This window comes from Vipera ursinii (genome assembly GCF_947247035.1).
Source record: "Vipera ursinii genome assembly, chromosome: 1".
Lineage (NCBI taxonomy): Eukaryota > Metazoa > Chordata > Lepidosauria > Squamata > Viperidae > Vipera > Vipera ursinii.
Window position 1 is genome coordinate 138298462 of NC_139512.1, and position 16913 is coordinate 138315374.

Consider the following 16913-nt stretch of genomic DNA (forward strand, 5'->3'; position numbering starts at 1 on the left):
AAAACAGCTGAAGTCTTGGCTTTTTAAAGACAATAACAAATTATTAACTATAATTGGAGTAACCAAGAGCCTACAGACTAGCTTTTGAAGGATTGTAGATCTCCTTCCTACCTGCACTGAATGTCTGCTTTGTGCATTGCATTCATCAGATACGGTGAATTCAAAACTCTCTTCTTCTGCAGAATGGACCTGCCAGATGAGAAGGCCAGCAGGAGAGAGGGAGGCCCCTGGAGGGCCAGCTTCTAAAGCAAAAAGTACGGCTGATCTCTCAGGATCCACTGCTTGCAGCTGATAAACAAAAGTCTCCCCTGCAAACGTTAGAAGCTGATTGGAGGGCCCCAGAAACACAGGTGGCAGGTTGTCTAAATTAAACATAAAAAACAGCCGAAATTAGAGGGGGTTGTTAGGCTAGGGAATATTGTTTTATTTAAGAAAAAAAACTGTAAACATTTTATTTCAAATGACAAGCAATTTAACAATTCCAGCTAGTAACTTGGAGGAACACCATCCATACTTAGAAGGTTTAAGAACAACTGATAAAATTAATACGTTTACTGCTAGTGAGCTTTTCTTCAGAAAAGCTGTAATTCTTTTTTCATTCGCTCTCCTTTTTCTAATCAACAAAACCTTTAAAGGAATCACAGAGTTGAAATGAGCCCCTTAAGTGATTATCTAATATGATGCAGAGAGAGGAAATGCATCAACAGGTTTTTCTGGTGGGGAAAAAAACCTCTCATCTTATTTTCATATTGCACAAAGTGATTAACATCTGAATTTGAGTGGGGTGGCTGTGGTGAATGTTAAACTGTAATTTAAAATAAAAACAAATAGAAGGCCAGTTCTACAGTCATAGTCCTACAAAAACTTCAGTAAGTTTAAATCTACATTTTATGTTGTGCTTTTCTATTGGAAATGCACCGTGTGAATAAAAAATTTTTTTTAAAGGAAAATCAAAATAATCTGTCCTGAAAATAAATTAACAGTTTGCTGAGTTGGAAAATCTTCAACTTACTCATAAGTAATTGATGAATATTACCATATCGTGTGGCTTTTGCAGCGGTACTTGTGATCAATGGTGGATGCTGATTTTATGTATTATGGTCAACTGTCAAATTAAAGAAAATGAAAACCTCTATGTAATGACAAAGGTCTAAAATGCTTTGCTTTGCAAAAATCAGGATGGCCTTCTCCAAAGATAATAATTTTGTAGCCTGGTTAAATATTAGAAATATATTCTATTTGTCCAAGCCAAGAATACATTCACTTGAAGAATGCATTTTTGCATTATAACACCTGTTTTTATAAGGCCCAGAGGACTTACTTTTATTGACAGACCAAGTAAATTTAGAAATTGATGGCTCACAAAAAAGACAAGAGCTGGTGAGACTTGGGTCACCTTTTGCATAGCATAAACCATCTATTTTGCATGTATTTTCCTGCCAGGAGGAAAAACAAAAATGAGTATTAGTCACTTGAAATAGCATATTATATTTATTTATAAAAATCACGGGAAAATAATCAATTCAATACATTCCCAAGGGAAAAGTCTAAGTGAATCTTCATTTTCTCCTTGAATGTTATATAGACATAGATAACATTCAAGGAGACAATGAAGACCAATTAGATTATATATATATGGCTCCTGGGTTCCCAGTGTTTTTGATTGATTGATTGATTGATTATTCTTGCTTTTACAAACAACAAAAGCAATGAACATGTCAGATAAATGTCTTCAAAATGCCTGCACATGGCCTGGAAGGGCCTTCCCTGGTTTTGTGTCTTTATCATGGCCAGTACAAACGTACCCCATCCAATAAGGTAGGTGGGGATCTATGTGATTTCTTGGCCATCTTTCCTCCCCAAATTAGATGGTTAAAAGAAAAACAGGTTGAAGGTTTCAGAAAAATATATATTCTCATGATTTTTTTTTCATTTTCTCTTTAAATGAAATTTAGATTTATTTTGGCTATAACATAGTACTTAATTATACATATTAATTCCAAAATGTAGTATTTATCAAGTAATTCCTTTAAATATTTTTTTAAACATTGGCATAAAAGCCATAGTACTGATATCCTTCTCTACTCAAAGTCCTTGATGAAGGAAAAACAATTCTTGTAAGTTCTGACAGTGAGTAGTTCTATATCACCCATCTCAAATGACTTTTAGCAGTTTATAGCAGCAAATAATTACTTCTGTTAGGAGAAAAAAAACATGGTTGCTATCTCAAAGAATGACTTCAGTGTCTCCAAATATATTGGACTGCAACTCCCATTATCCCTAGGTAGTCTGGGGAAATAGGAGTTCTGATCTAACACAAGATGGGCAAAACCCAGCCTGCAGAGAGCCATTTAAATAAACTAGGGGTTGGGATGGGCAGAGAGGACTGTAATTCTTAGTACACTGAATGTTTGAGTTTAACATTTGTTATGGACAGTATGTTAGTTCAAACAATAGGACATGCCTCTAATTGAGAAATGTTCCTTTTGATTCTTTACAACTGTCTTCCTAAGTTGTTATTTCTTAAAGGATCATTATTTGCTCCAGGATTCTTTATTTCTAATTAATCCAGGAGACTTCCCATTTTAAAAAAAAATATTTATTAAATTTTTATGTCACCCATCTCCCCTATAAGGTGACTCTGGGCAGCTTCTATGACCACTGAGTGAAGTACATAAAGCAGCCACAAACAACACACACAGGAGATTATCTGAATCTGTGTAGCAAGTCAGGGTGCCAAAGTAGCTACATCAGAGTTCTCCAACCTTTCCGGGCTCATAGCCTGGAGGGGACAGCAGCTTCCAAATTATGCCCGTGCATAATTTGGAATTTGAAATGGGCCATGCTCACACACCCTGCATTAGCAGCCCATTCACACATACACAAATGGGGTACACATTCCCCTCTGCACTAGCGCTCCCTTTCATGCCCATGTGCATGCGCAAACAGGGCTGTGGGCACAAGTGGGGGGAACGCGCGCCCACATGTGCGTGTCCTGGCCAGCCATTTCTGCAGCCCACTGGCCAAGAGCTCACAGTCCAATACTGGGCTGTGGCCCATAAGTTGGGGACCCCTGAGCTACATGATACTTTTTTGGTACCTACCAAGTCCTGCCTCACCTGTCCTGACCGTTTAAATTTTAAAAAGGGAGTAGTTGAAAAGGTTTTGGCATCTTTTTTTTTTACATGAATGTATCTGGCCTCAAAATGGACCACATACATTTTTGACTGGTACAGCATTTATGACCTACCAATCGTAAAATGCCATTGCTTTGTTTGAAACTAAAGGATTCCTGCCTGAAGGTAAATTAGTCTAACAGCAAACTCTATGTGGAATAAACATTGTAGCTAAACCACTGAACTTAGCAAGTCTAAAGAAAGATACCACATTCTACACTTGGTTTCAAATTAAACAATGGTAGATTTTTTAATGCAGAAAAGTCAATACAGGGCAGTTCTGAGAGAAACAAATCTAGTCAAACTTGCATGTACAGTATACTCAAAGGTAATAGCTATAGAAGCAATAGTTGGAACACTGCCAGTAAATCTGAGCTAACTATTAGGACTCTGTCACCATGTATTATAAAAGTCAAAAGCTGCTTGATAATGCCTTTCCAGCAAACGTTCTATATCAATAGGAACTTTTTATTTTACATAAAAGATAATCTTGGAAATCTCATTATTTTTCCATTCCTATTAACTTCCATTTTCAGCACATAGCTGCTATGTTTTGCATGGACATTAAGTAATACATTTTGAAAAACAGGCTTGTTTTTATTTGCTTTTCAGCTACTGATGTCAAGAAGCAAATACTATACTATATATATAGTTTTCTAACTGATCAGTAAACAAATGATGTTCCCTGAGACTTGTCTAGCCACATCACTCACTTTAGGAAGCTGGAGGGTTAAGAAGAAGATGGATGTTCACTGCTACACCTCTAAGTGTTTTGAAATTACCTTTAATTTGCAAAGCCCATTTTGACGGAAGTTGCAATCTTGACAGAGTCCATCATACAAGGTCAGAACTTTTGAATTGCTGTACTGGAATCCATCATTAGAAATCTAAAAAATAAAAATAAAAATACAAAAATATATCATTTTGTGTGATCCAGTTCCATGTCGACATTGTCTGTACATTCTAAATACATCCCTGGATTAAATGTCTGCCAAGAAGATAAATTAAACCACTTGTGAGTTACTTTCTAGCAAGCTAATAAATCACTGGATGCAGCATACTGAAAAGCCATTCATTTATTACCAAAATATCTTTTTGCTCAGATCAAATCTGGGGTTTCTGAGAACTGTGTGCTTTGTTAAATCTGTTCTTGGTTTTTTTTTTACTCAAATAGACACAATTTTGAGCAATAAATCCTATTTCAAACTGACTGCAGTCCATTTACTCAAGAGAAATTTTATGGATGTCAACATTATTTTATTGAGATTGCTTCAAAGCAAGACAATTCTGTTGGGTAGATTGTGTCCTCTATTCCACCCAAGATAAATTTCCATTCCTGAGATACTAATTCATTCATAAAATATCACATCTTGAAACAAACATTCTGTAAAATAAGCTTCTCTCACATGTATTTCCTATAGATAGAGGAATAATACATTTAACTGGAGACAGCGTGGTAGATACAAGAAAAAGAATGTTCACCCTGTATTTGGCACAGGACTCAAACCTGCAATAGGTAATTATGTAAGTTAATTATCTAAGTTGTATTTGTTCCAAAATATCTAACCACGTGCATTGATAAATTCTTTGTTAGGCACAAACGATCAGGTATAATTAAACTGATTTATTGCTCCTCATGCCTGTGCACAATAATATTGTCAACTAACAGTTTACACCTGCTAGGAGTTAGATAAGTGTCAAGTGAATTCAAGGGGGTTGAACTTAGCTCACTTGTGGCTATATTGAGATTCAAGGCTGATCCCTCTTTTAATTTTACCCCCACACCTCTGCCACTCCTTCCCTTACATTGTTTTTTTGATTTCTAGTATCTCATCTCATGTCATCATTTGCTATTTTATTCAAATAATGTAATGATAGCAATGATACTATTATAAGCAATGAACATTATTAGGTAGGCTTTACTTGTTGGTCTTTTGTGAAAACAGAGGTGGATACCAAATTCAGATTTTGACATGAAAGGTAGAATTGAATTCTAAACTGCATAACATATTTTACATTTGAAGGCAATATGTTTCATATTCTATCACTACATTGTATAAAATAGATACAGAAGATTAAGAGTAAGTTTGCACTTGTAATAGAGAATGTTGCTCTGAACATGCACACCAGCTTTCTAAAAGGAGATGTGTCTGTATTTTTAAATTTCAATTATATTTTTGCCACTCTATATGAATTATGGTCTGATAGTACACACTGAATTTCATGTAGCCTGAGTAACTACAGAAGATAGTGTATTTTACTTAATTTGCATTTTATTTTTCTCTGAAAAACAGAACTATCACTGACATGCTTATTAGAAGACTAAATATTGAACAGTAAATATGTGTATGAAGTTTTATTTAGCTTGGGCTCAATTTAAAAACTCATGGTGCTTATAAATTGACACTCTACAAAAAGAAAAATGTGCACAATACAAATGCTATATCTAAAGGCTGAGAAAGCTATTAAATGTACTTTTTATTTCATTGTTTGAAAAAGGTGCTGAAATGGAGCTGCTGTTAATACTTTCCATCACTGAAATATGTTTTGAATATGTGTTTTAGCTTTCTCTGCATTTCAAACAATTCAAAGAGGATGCATTGCATTTAAAAAAAAATCCTGCTCTGTTTAAAAATGTAAACAGGAGCCAAGTTCACACTGACAATTGAAATATATAATGTTGTCCTAAAAGTTCACATTTATATTTAAAATAGATATCACACTATTTGTATTACATTTTTATTAGACACTCGGAAAATTAGAGTAATATATTGAGCTCTAAAGTGAGAATATTAACTTGAACATAGAAACCAGCATTTATTCTAAGATCCAAACTAAAAGACAGAGAATAAGTGGAAAAATAAACACTTATTTCACTAAATGGGACTGTAGGCTAACTATTAAAGCACAGGTAGATTTAACTTCCACAACTGGAATTGGCGACTCCATCACTAAGTAATGCATTTGTTCAGTGGTGGGATTCAGCCAGTTCACACCACTTCGTCAGAACTGGTAGCTATTTTTTTTGTTGCCCAGGCCCAGAATGGCAGAGAACCAGTTGTTCACATATTTGAATCCCACCACTGCATTTGTTAAGTGAAACATCATGTGACTGTGCTGAACACAGTAGTACTACTGTGGTCATTGAGCATGATATATAACATGACTACTGACTTGTAAATTACTGTTGTTTTTTCCATTGACACTATTTATTTATTATTTATTTATTATTTATTGATTCGGTTTATATACCGCCCTACTCCCGAAGGACTCAGGGCGGTTTACAAGGCAAAATTTAAAAACAATACAATATAAAATTAAAATAAAATTAAATTAGGTCTAGCCCCCAAAAATTAAAATCACAATTTAAAAACAATTTGTCATGAGCCAGCTGTGAACTTGTAAATGGTGATCACATAACCATGGGACATGCAACCATCATAAATTCATACAGGTAACAAGGCGATTGAATCGTGATTATATAATCATGGAGACCCCTTGGCTGTTGCAAGTTTCTGGACTGGTTGCAAAGCTACTTTTTCCAGCACTGTTATGAGTTGAAAGGTTGCTACACCAGGCAACAATTAAGCAAGGACTACCTGTAAAGCAGACATGTCAAACTTGCGACATCACATGACGTTGGGCAATGTATCGGAGCTTTTTCCCCATTGCCGGCAATGGGGTGGTAGCAGTTTCCTGGTGACGCATCCGGCCCATGGGCCAGCAGTTTGACACCCCTGCTGTAAAGGGTTCAGATTTGATAACCTAGGCCTTTTGATAACCTAAGTCTCGGTTCTAATTTACACAAAAGCTGGGACATGACCACTGAAGTAAAGACAAGGATAGAGAAAGCTCGAACAGCATTCTTCAAAATGAAAAAAAATCTTCTGCAGTCATGACATAAGCCTAAGATTGAAAATCAGGCTTGTCAGATGTTATGTTTTTTCTATCCTGCTCTATGGAGTAGAGAGTTGGTCTCTGACAGAAAGCCACCTGAAGAGACCAGAAACATTTGAAATGTAGATTTACAGGCGGCTGTTATGTATAAACTGGGTTGACAAGATCAGAAATGAGGATGTGATCAGCCGCCTGGGAAAGCCAAGGGAAATCATCAAATCAATTAAAAAACGAAAGTTATAATATTTCAGACATGTGATGCGACACCCAGAAAAATATGGCATGCTCCATTTAATCCTCCAGGGAAAGACTGAAGGCAAATGAGGTCCAGGCAGAAGAAGAACATCATGGCTTCAAAATCTAAGGGATTGGTTTGGACAAAACTCAGCAGCACTTTTCCGTGCGGCTGTTGATAAAAACAGGATCGCCAACGTGATCGCCAGTGTCCAATAATGGATACGGCACAAGAAGAAGAAGCCTTTTGTATCCCACAAAAATGGGAGGAGACCAAATGCATTTGCAAGCAGAAAATGAACGAGATGGAACTTGCTTTTCACAGAACACATGGACAGCTATGAACTACCCAATTTATTTTCTATCAATTCTGCTCAGCCAGAGAATACCTCAAACTTTTTCCTTGTTTTTGTTTGAATTAAATCTACTAGAAATAGCTGTATGACTTTATGTTTCTTTTGCTGTATGTAGCTTCTGCTGTGCAACAAACACAACTGATAAAACTGATGTGCTATGACCTTTCCATTTGTGTCACAGAGTACAGATTATTGTCATCAACTCACCCATTTTGCTAGATCTCACTGTGACCTACTAACTGGAGCATGAAGTTGCCTTTGCAGAATATGTGTTGCGCGAAGCAACGTTTCCCCTAGGTTTTCTAGAATTTATCTGTGTTAAGTCACAAATATTCCTCCAAAATTATCCCGGTTTGATACATTTTGTAGGATGATTTTGACTATGATGAAAGAGTCAAAGGTTGGACAATTCTGCTCATGTCAATAAACACCTTGCCCTTTAGGGGAAGTAATGCAAGTCTCTTTCTTTTGACCTTAGCAGAAGATTGTCAAGCAGCAGGGGGAGAGTCAGTTGCTTTAAATATTACAAATGTTTTATGTAATCTCTTTAACTGTCCTACGATATAACATAATTTACTATGTATATTTTACTCATATTTATCTATAGTTTCATACTGTGGTCAGTTTGTATGCGCAATGAAATTTGTTGTTTCTAAATAAAACTTTAGAGTGTTCTGCATTGTCTCAGTCCACCCCAGGTGATTGCTGCAAAACAAGATAAATTGCACTTCAGTAGCATATTGCCGGAAAAATAGGCTTACAGTATGAAAAATGTCTGTTTGCTTCAGACTCTCACCACATAATTTCCTTTCGTTTCCCTTCCCTAATCAATAGGCTAAGAGTCAAGATGTTTAATTAGAGCTGGCAGAAGGTAGAGGTGTTAAAACTCCCAGCAAGTCCATCCAGTTCTACAATTGCAACTCAATTTATTAGTGCATAATACATTCAATTGGCATTGCACTGAATTTGTTTTCATGTGGGATTATAAGTAGCAAATGTAAATCCTGGCTACTTGGAATTACACCCTATATCCTGCCCTTGACAAGAGTCAATCTCTAATACAGAAGTCAAGATCCAAGGTAACAACAATGTAGAGGTGATGGAAGTATTGCAAACATTTAACATGGAGAACAGGTTGTAATCCCAAGGAAATCAGATTTAAGCATGAAATAAATATTAGCTTAACATTCAACTGGTTTGCAGGCAAAAGCAGACCGATCTGTCTTAATGCAATTTTTCCCCTCAATTTCTTTCTTTTACCAACACCCTCAAGACTATTAGTTTCTCAGTGCAGCTCTAATGATCAAACCGATGAACATAATAATGATTAGGATACTAGGAGCCTCTTTGTAATAGGATTTTCAAATATCACTCATTTCTTTCCTTTGCTCTTCTTTTCTTTTTTGTTTTTAATTTTGTTCTGTTTCATAACAATGTTGCTGTATATGTATATGTGCATGCATATGTATATGTGTATGTATATGCAGTTCGAAAGCACATAAAAATGCAAGTAGAAAAATAGGGACCACTATGGTGGGAAGGTAACAGCGTTCCGTGCAGTGGCTCAGTGGGTTAGGACGCTGAGCTTGTCGATCCGAGGGTCGGCAGTTTGGCAGGTCGAATCCCGAGTGCCACATAACAGAGTGAGCGCCTGTTACTCATCCCAGCTTCTGCCAACCTAGCAGTTCAAAAGCACATAAAAATGCAAGTAGAAAAATAGAGACCACTACGGTGGGAAGGTAACAGCGTTCTGTGCGCCTTAGGTGTCTAGTCATGCCGGCCACATGACCATGGAGACGTCCTCAGACAAGCGCTGGCTCTTCAGCTTTGAAACAGAGATGAGCACTGGCCCCTAGAGTTGGAATTGACTAGCACCCATGTGCGGGGGAACCTTTACCTTTTTATGTATATGTATATGTATCTTCTTAACAGTGGTAGGATTCAGCTGGTTCTCACCATCCAGAATGGACGTCCGGAAATGGCATCCACACAGAGAACCGGTTGTTCACATATTTGAATCCCACCACTGCTTTTTAACCACGTGGGGGGGGTTAGATGAGACTAAGAAACAATGGGTAGACCTGCATTTTTGCAAGAGAAACAGATGGGGAAAACTGCTGGAAAAGGTAGAACTTGCTTTAAAAAGTACTATTGCAAATGTGGGGGGAGAGCAGTATACAAAACTGACTGGAGCTTTTAAAATGATAAAGGACAAAGAAGGTGAAAACAGGGAAAGCTAATCAAGGGAAAAAACAGACAGCCTAGAACTGTAGAGAGGGCAAGAGGAAAGCTAAAGCTAAAGGTCAATTAAAATTACAATATCTGAGAAAAACACAGAGGCACAAAGGGGGGGAGGGGATTACCTAACATGCTAATTGCTTAGTGAACTTGTCAGAATAAGTAAACATAAAAAGCTGCTCAATTTTTTTCTGTCTAAATAATTTCCAGTGAGATGGTTGTCGTTTGCCAGACATTTGTGAAAAGAAGTGAATTTGAGATCGATAGACACATGGTTATGGGATTTATATTTTAAATAGGATCAAATTTTTATGTCCAGGCGAATTGCATCCAAATGTAGAGAAGGAAATTCCTGAAGGTCTAGTGTAGGTTTGCATATTATCTTTGAAAAATATGAGAGAACTGCTGAAAAACTAGATGAAGGAAGGCAAACACCCTAAATTAGTCCAATATTAAAATGTGTGAAATGCGAGAACAGTTCATGAAGACATGATCTAGCTCAGGGGTAGGCAACCTCGGCTCTTTTATGACTCATGGACTTCAACTCCCAGAATTCCTGAGTCAGCTGACTCAGGAATTCTGGGAGTTGAAGTCCATGAGTCATAAAAGAGCCGAGGTTGCCTACCCCTGAGCTAGCTGAACCTTGAAACAATGCCACGATTACCAGAAATCAGCAAGGATTTGTCAATAATCAGTTTTGCTAAACTGTTTTTTTTTAAAATAACCTTTTTAATAGATTGTGGTAGTATTTAGACATGATATGCGTTGAGTCAGTAAAATAGTTGGAAAAAATACCCCATGACATTCTCATTAGCAAACTAGTTCAATGCAGGGTGGATGGTATGACACCTACGTAGATACATAGATGGTTAAAAAAATTAAAAAAAAAAACTATTTACTAGTACCACAAGAAATTCCTACTTTCACTTGCCATCTTGCATATGGTTCAGTATCAATCTTGAAATGAAGATTTTCTGTTCCTATGTAGTTCTGAAGAGGGATTAAGCATTCAGCCACTGTCAGATTCAAAAATGTTGCTTTTGTGATTTCGTGTTCTCTGGCTATCCATTCACCATTGTGATACTACAGGAAACAGAGCAATAAGGTGTGAATTAATCATTGCAGATTTAGATGTAGCAATACTTCAAATGATCCATATGTATGTTAGGGTAGATTGTAATTAGAAGTAAAGCTGTAAGAAAATTTGTTTAACATTGAACACGTAGTAGAAATTATACTAAATAATGGATTTTAAAATGATGTAATCTAAATAAAATAAATATAATGGAACATGATAATGCAATTCAATAGACAGTGTTACATTTGGATATCCCATAGTACTTCACATTCATATGGAACAAAAGACCTACTTTCTGGACATCCATTAAATCTGACATTAAACTTTTTACAAGAGAAAAAATACAAATATAATTTTAAATCCTGTAGAATAATTTTTCAAAGGTATGCTTGAACTGGAGACCAGGACAAACTGAAGCATACAGTAAATTGGCTTATGGACAGTACTGGAGCAGTCCATTTTAAATTTCTGCAGAATAAAGTACATGTATGATTGATTACAGGAAGATTTTGACTGGGTTATCATTATAAAGAGCCTATTTGATGTAGCGGTTAGAAAGTGGGACACCATGAGTTCAGCTTTTGCCTTAGGCATAAAACTAGCTTGGGCCAGTCACTCTTTCTGTGCTCTAAGAAAGAGGCAACAGCAAACCTCTTCTGAAATCTTGGCAAGTAAACTACAGTCCAGGCAGTCTGTAGTCACTAGGTGTCAACAATGACTTTACACACACACAGCACATTATATTAGTGAGATCAGTGAGGCAATTAGGGTGTAATTATGAAGTAATGGGACAGGACTACCAAAACAATTAGGGTTTTGAAAGAACAAAGAAACACTATTCTCTGACCATAGTTTCATTCTATGTAGTTACCATTATAGGGTTTATCAAACTGTCCCTGTTTAAAGTCTATGTTTGCCTCCTAGTATCTTTTCTCATCCTTATCATTTGGCCTTCTAAATGTTTTATAGCTGAGCTGTTGGTTTAGTTTGGGAAAACTGACACCATATAGCTGAGCTAGTAATTTGTTTTCCCTGGGAAGAGTTATTTGGGTTAGCTTGACCCCCTGAGTTCTCCTTCAGTCCAGTGATAAGAAACAAACATGTTTATAGGGCACATATACAGTTCAGAAATCTATTTGTGTTCTGGAATGGTAATTAGCAAAAAAAAAACATCATTCCCAAGTCATGAGTAGAGCTATACAGCGACAAGCTGTTCCCCAAAGTTCTTGCATGAATAGATCCGGAATATATTTTCACATTTATATAAAAATCCGAAAGGTTAATTAAAGTTATATGTCTACTTACCAACATCTTCTTTTTAAAATAACCTTTCTGCAAAAGTCTCTGAAGGAATGTAAATCAACTAACGAACTAACTAAAGTGAAGCATTATACAATATAAATACATTAATGTTTGAACAATAAATGTAGAACACTTAAAGCATTACATTAAAACAATGTCCACATAATTATAGATGGAGGCAATTCCATAATCTGAAAACAAATAGGAGAGTCTTTCCCTGTATTTGAGGGACACAACTACGTGAACATGATGTCCTTGAGAGGGCAGATCTAAGAGGAGAAGCTGTAAAAAAAAGATAAATAAAAACAAAAAGTCACGGTCTTTAACTGACCCTGAAAAAAAGCATTGCACGCTTTCAATATTTTCATAAAAAATATTTTGACAGGAAGTAATGACCAATATCTGAGTTCCCTCATTTCAAACTAGTCAGTGATTTCAGATCCTCTAGAGCAGGGGTCCCCAACCTATGCTCCATGGCCTAGGACTGGGCTGTGGGCTCTTGGCCAGTGGGCTGCAGAAATGGTTGACCAGTGCACGCACGTATGGGCATGTATTTCCCCCCCACTCGTGCTAGCACCCATGGCCCTGTTCGCAAATGGGAATGCTAGTGTAGAGCAGGTGTCCACAGCCTGTTTGTGCATGCACCACTAGCCCAGGTGGCTTGCACGGCCCATTTGTGCATGCACGAATGGGCTGCTAGCAGCTGTGGGGGTGTGCAGCCATTCATGCATGCACACGGCACCAGAGAATGCCACATGGGCAAACAGGGCTGCTAGTGCCATGCCAGTGTGTGTGGCCCTGTGCGCGCACACATGCATGCACACCAATTTTGAAGCTGCTCTCCTTCTCTTTGGTCCTTGAGACTGGAAAGGTTGGAGATCTCGGCTCTAGAACTCGATTCAGAATACACTGTAAAACAAAAGTCTAAATAAGATATGGCCAAGATATGGACAACTGTTGCCAAATACAGGACAGTTGACAAATGGTCTGCTACATGTAATTATGGAAAGATATTTCTGACAACCACTTAGGGCTGAATTGTTTTAGTCAACTCTCAGTAGATATAAACTTTTATGCTCCCAGGAATCCCAGCTCCTATTTATGGCAAGTTCCCCAATACCACTTTGGAGCAGAAGGGGGGAAAAATTGGTCTCAGATTATTTCAAATCTATGTTCTATGCAGAAAAATTAAAGGAACAAGTGATCACACTTAGCTTCCTCCTACGCTATGGGTTGGCTATAAAAGCCTTGCATCTGCAATTGATCTGCCACTGACCAAAGGGCTTGCAATCAAACAATAGCTCCTCCTACGTTCACAGCACCATCAAGTAAACACCATCTCACTGAAAAGATGAAAGTTACTTTTACAGTGCTTCCATGACCTAATACTGTCTAGGTAGTCCAGTAAGATATCATCCTTAATTGTACAGGAGCTGCCTGCTGGATAATGAAAACTCTGATGGACTGTAGATATTGGTCATCCACTAAGGTAACTCAAGGAGTCTGAATCTCGTATCACATTTGGAATTATGACCGAAAAAGAATCCAAATAATTTGGCTCATCCGAAAATGCCTAAAATTATGTTGCTACAAATTAAAACACTTTGATAATTGCTGAAATAGAAGCACTCACTCTTTTTTTTAATTATTATTGCAACACAAAGAACATTGTACTCAGCAAGACATTTTTCTTACGTCCATGCTACCAGCCAGGTTGAATGACTGATAGTCTAAGTTCTTCTTTTAATATTGGTAGTTTTATGGCTGTTTTGGAATAGTTGGCTATTTTGAAATAGATTCAAAAAATACCACCATAGCCTATTTCTATTAATAAGGCTGTGAAGAGAGTGATACTGGAAGGGCAAAATATTCAGCTTGTATAAATGCAAATGCATAACACCTGTCAGAATTGTCTTTTCTGAGGATTGTGCTATTGTATGCCTAGGAAAAGACCCATGGGTTCCCTATAGATGCTATATAGATGCTCATCCCACCCCACCCCCAAATCATGGTTTGCTCTTGGAATCCAGATTCCTGCACATGCCTATCATTATACTACAGGGTGTGTTCCAGGACAAATTAGCAGAAAAATGGAAAGACTGTTAAACTAACTTTAGACATTATGTATGTGTACACTTTTGAGACCAAGAACAGAATTTCATTTTAAATGTCTGCCCACAGTAAACAAATGACCATAAAGGTTGTCTATCTGTCTCTGTCCACCCACCCACCCGTCTATCTATCTATCTATCTATCTATCTATCTATCTATCTATCTATCTATCTATCTATCTATCTATCGCCTTGAAAAGTGTTGGGAACTGCTGCAGGAATTGGCTGGGATAGTTTTAGGTTGGTAAACTGTACTGTAAGAACCCCTTGTCTTCTCTTTTGTTATAGCATTCACTCAATAATACTTTCAGAATGTTTAGCAACCTGTTCTTCAGAAACTAAAAATATAATATCAAATTTTCAACTATATATGTGTGTATATATATAGTTGACTACAGCCCCTCGGTCGCGATGACATCTTAGGCATGGAGATAGATGAACTACCATCGCTCATCACCGGAGCTACGAAGTTATCCACCAACAGACTATGCTAGCATTCACCGGACTCTCTCTCCTCCTGCGACCTACCCGGAGCTGGATGGTGACCCCCTGAGATCCTGATCACTGTGAGAGGGTGACCATGTTCTCAGGAGCCATTACTTCAGCTCTGTGGTCTTGATATGCAGTTGTTCCTACCAGCTCGTCCTTTACTCCTATTTCCACCTCTGATGGCTTACACCAGAAGTGAGCTACTTGCCCTGAGAGCTTCCCCACTCTCTCAGAGATGGCCATCAGACCTACGCCGCCGTTTCCTTAATGACGGGTCCTGGGACCCCGAGAGGTGGCATGGCGCCAAGAAGAGGCTCTTGGGTTTTCTTTTAAAAATTTTTGAAGGGTTAGGGAGGGGGGAGGGTCAGGCCCAGCAAATCGAGGGGAAGATCCCACCGGACCTGTCTCAGCCTAAGTTGGCCAATGGTCGCGGCAATATGAGGGCCAAGGAGAGTCTTGTAAACCAGGGGGATGGGACAGGGATACCGATCCCCACAGTAATTGGGAATGGCAGCAGATGGAGGAGCAGAGGGTCATATCGTATTCTGAGATCACGCCCACGCTATCTTCTTGCTGTGGCGCGCTCTGACCCTCTGGCTCCCGCTTGCTGCCCTGGGGAAGAGGGAGGTCTGACTCCTGAGCTCAGGCTGATCTATTTTAATGCCAGGTCTGTTGTGAATAAAGCTCCCCTCATCCATGACTTGATCGAGGAGGAAGGCGCAGACCTGGCATGCATCACGGAAACCTGGCTGGGCCCAGAGGGAGGGGTCCCTCTGACTGATTTATCCCCTCCAGGTTTCCGTGTGCTACATCAACCTCGAGCTCAGGGTAGGGGAGGTGGCGTGGTGATCGTTATCAGAGAGACCCTCCATCCGCGGGAGGCCACTGCCCCTCAGATAGACGGATGTGAATCCCTCCTCTTAAGGTGGGGTCCTGGTGGTCAGTTGGGTCTACTTCTGGTATACCTCTCTCCAAGCTGCACAGCAACGGTTCTACCCAAGCTACCTGACGCCATCTCAGGATTGGCGGTCGAATTTCCAAAGCTTATGGTACTGGGAGACTTTAATCTACCTTCCCTGGGCAGTGCATCAGAAGTGGCCCGAGAGTTCATGGCCTTCATGACGGCCATGGACCTTACTCAAATTACTCAGGACCCAACTCACGAGGGAGGAAACATGCCGGATCTAATTTTTGTCTCTGGGCAGTGGCTAAATGGGCTGGGTGGGGTTACTCCAACATCACAACCCCTTTCATGGACAGACCACTACCTCCTGCGGTTGGGCCTCCGTCACGTCACCCCCCGATGTCAGGAAGCGGAACCGACCAGGTGGTTCCGCCCCAGGCGCCTGATGGACCCAGATAAATTCCAGATGGCGCTTGGACCGATTCCCACCTCCCTCTCCCACAACCCGGTCGAGTCCTTAGTTAATGCCTGGCAACAGGCTGCTTCGGAGGCGCTCGACCACGTTGTCCCTTTGCGGCCTCTGACCCGGCGCAAGTCCCGACTCGCTCCTTGGTTCTCCAAGGACCTGCGGGAGATGAAGCGCCAGAGAAGGGGCCTAGAGAGCATTTGGAGAGCCAGTCGGTCTGAGTCTGACCGAACACAGTTAAGATCCTTTTCTAGATCCTATCTTGTGGCAATGAGGGTGGCAAAGCGCGCCTACTTCACCACCCTCATTGCGTCCGCAGATAATCGCCCGGCCGCCCTATTTAGAGTGGTCCGCTCCCTTTTAAGTCAAGAGACGGGAGAGGACCCCCTACATGGACGGGCTGAGGAATTTAGTAAATATCTGGTGGACAAAATTGCTCAGATTCGGGCTGGTCTGGACTCTGACTGGGCAGTATCTAACGAGAGGAAATCGATGAAGTTGGCCAAGTACATCTGGGAAGAGTTCGATCCTGTGACTCCGGATGAAGTGGACAAGATCATGGGGAAACTAAGTGCCGCCACATGTTTGTTGGACCCGTGTCCCTCCTGGCTAGTCTATGCTTCTCGGGAGGTTACACGAGGCTGGCTCCTAGCAGTTATCAA

The 16913-nt window shown here is 39.3% G+C and overlaps 1 protein-coding gene across 1 annotated transcript in view; it reads right to left on the bottom strand.

Moving 5' to 3' along the window:
- VWDE (von Willebrand factor D and EGF domains) overlaps positions 1–16913 on the bottom strand; it is a gene marked incomplete at its 5' end in the record, with an annotated part of 239537 nt that overhangs the window by 140497 nt on the left and 82127 nt on the right. Inside the window, 4 exons of the mRNA XM_083367117.1 lie at positions 112–362; positions 1322–1436; positions 3959–4063; positions 10823–10984. Coding sequence (XP_083223243.1) covers positions 112–362; positions 1322–1436; positions 3959–4063; positions 10823–10984 — 633 coding nt within the window. The remainder of the gene's footprint in view (positions 1–111; positions 363–1321; positions 1437–3958; positions 4064–10822; positions 10985–16913) is intronic.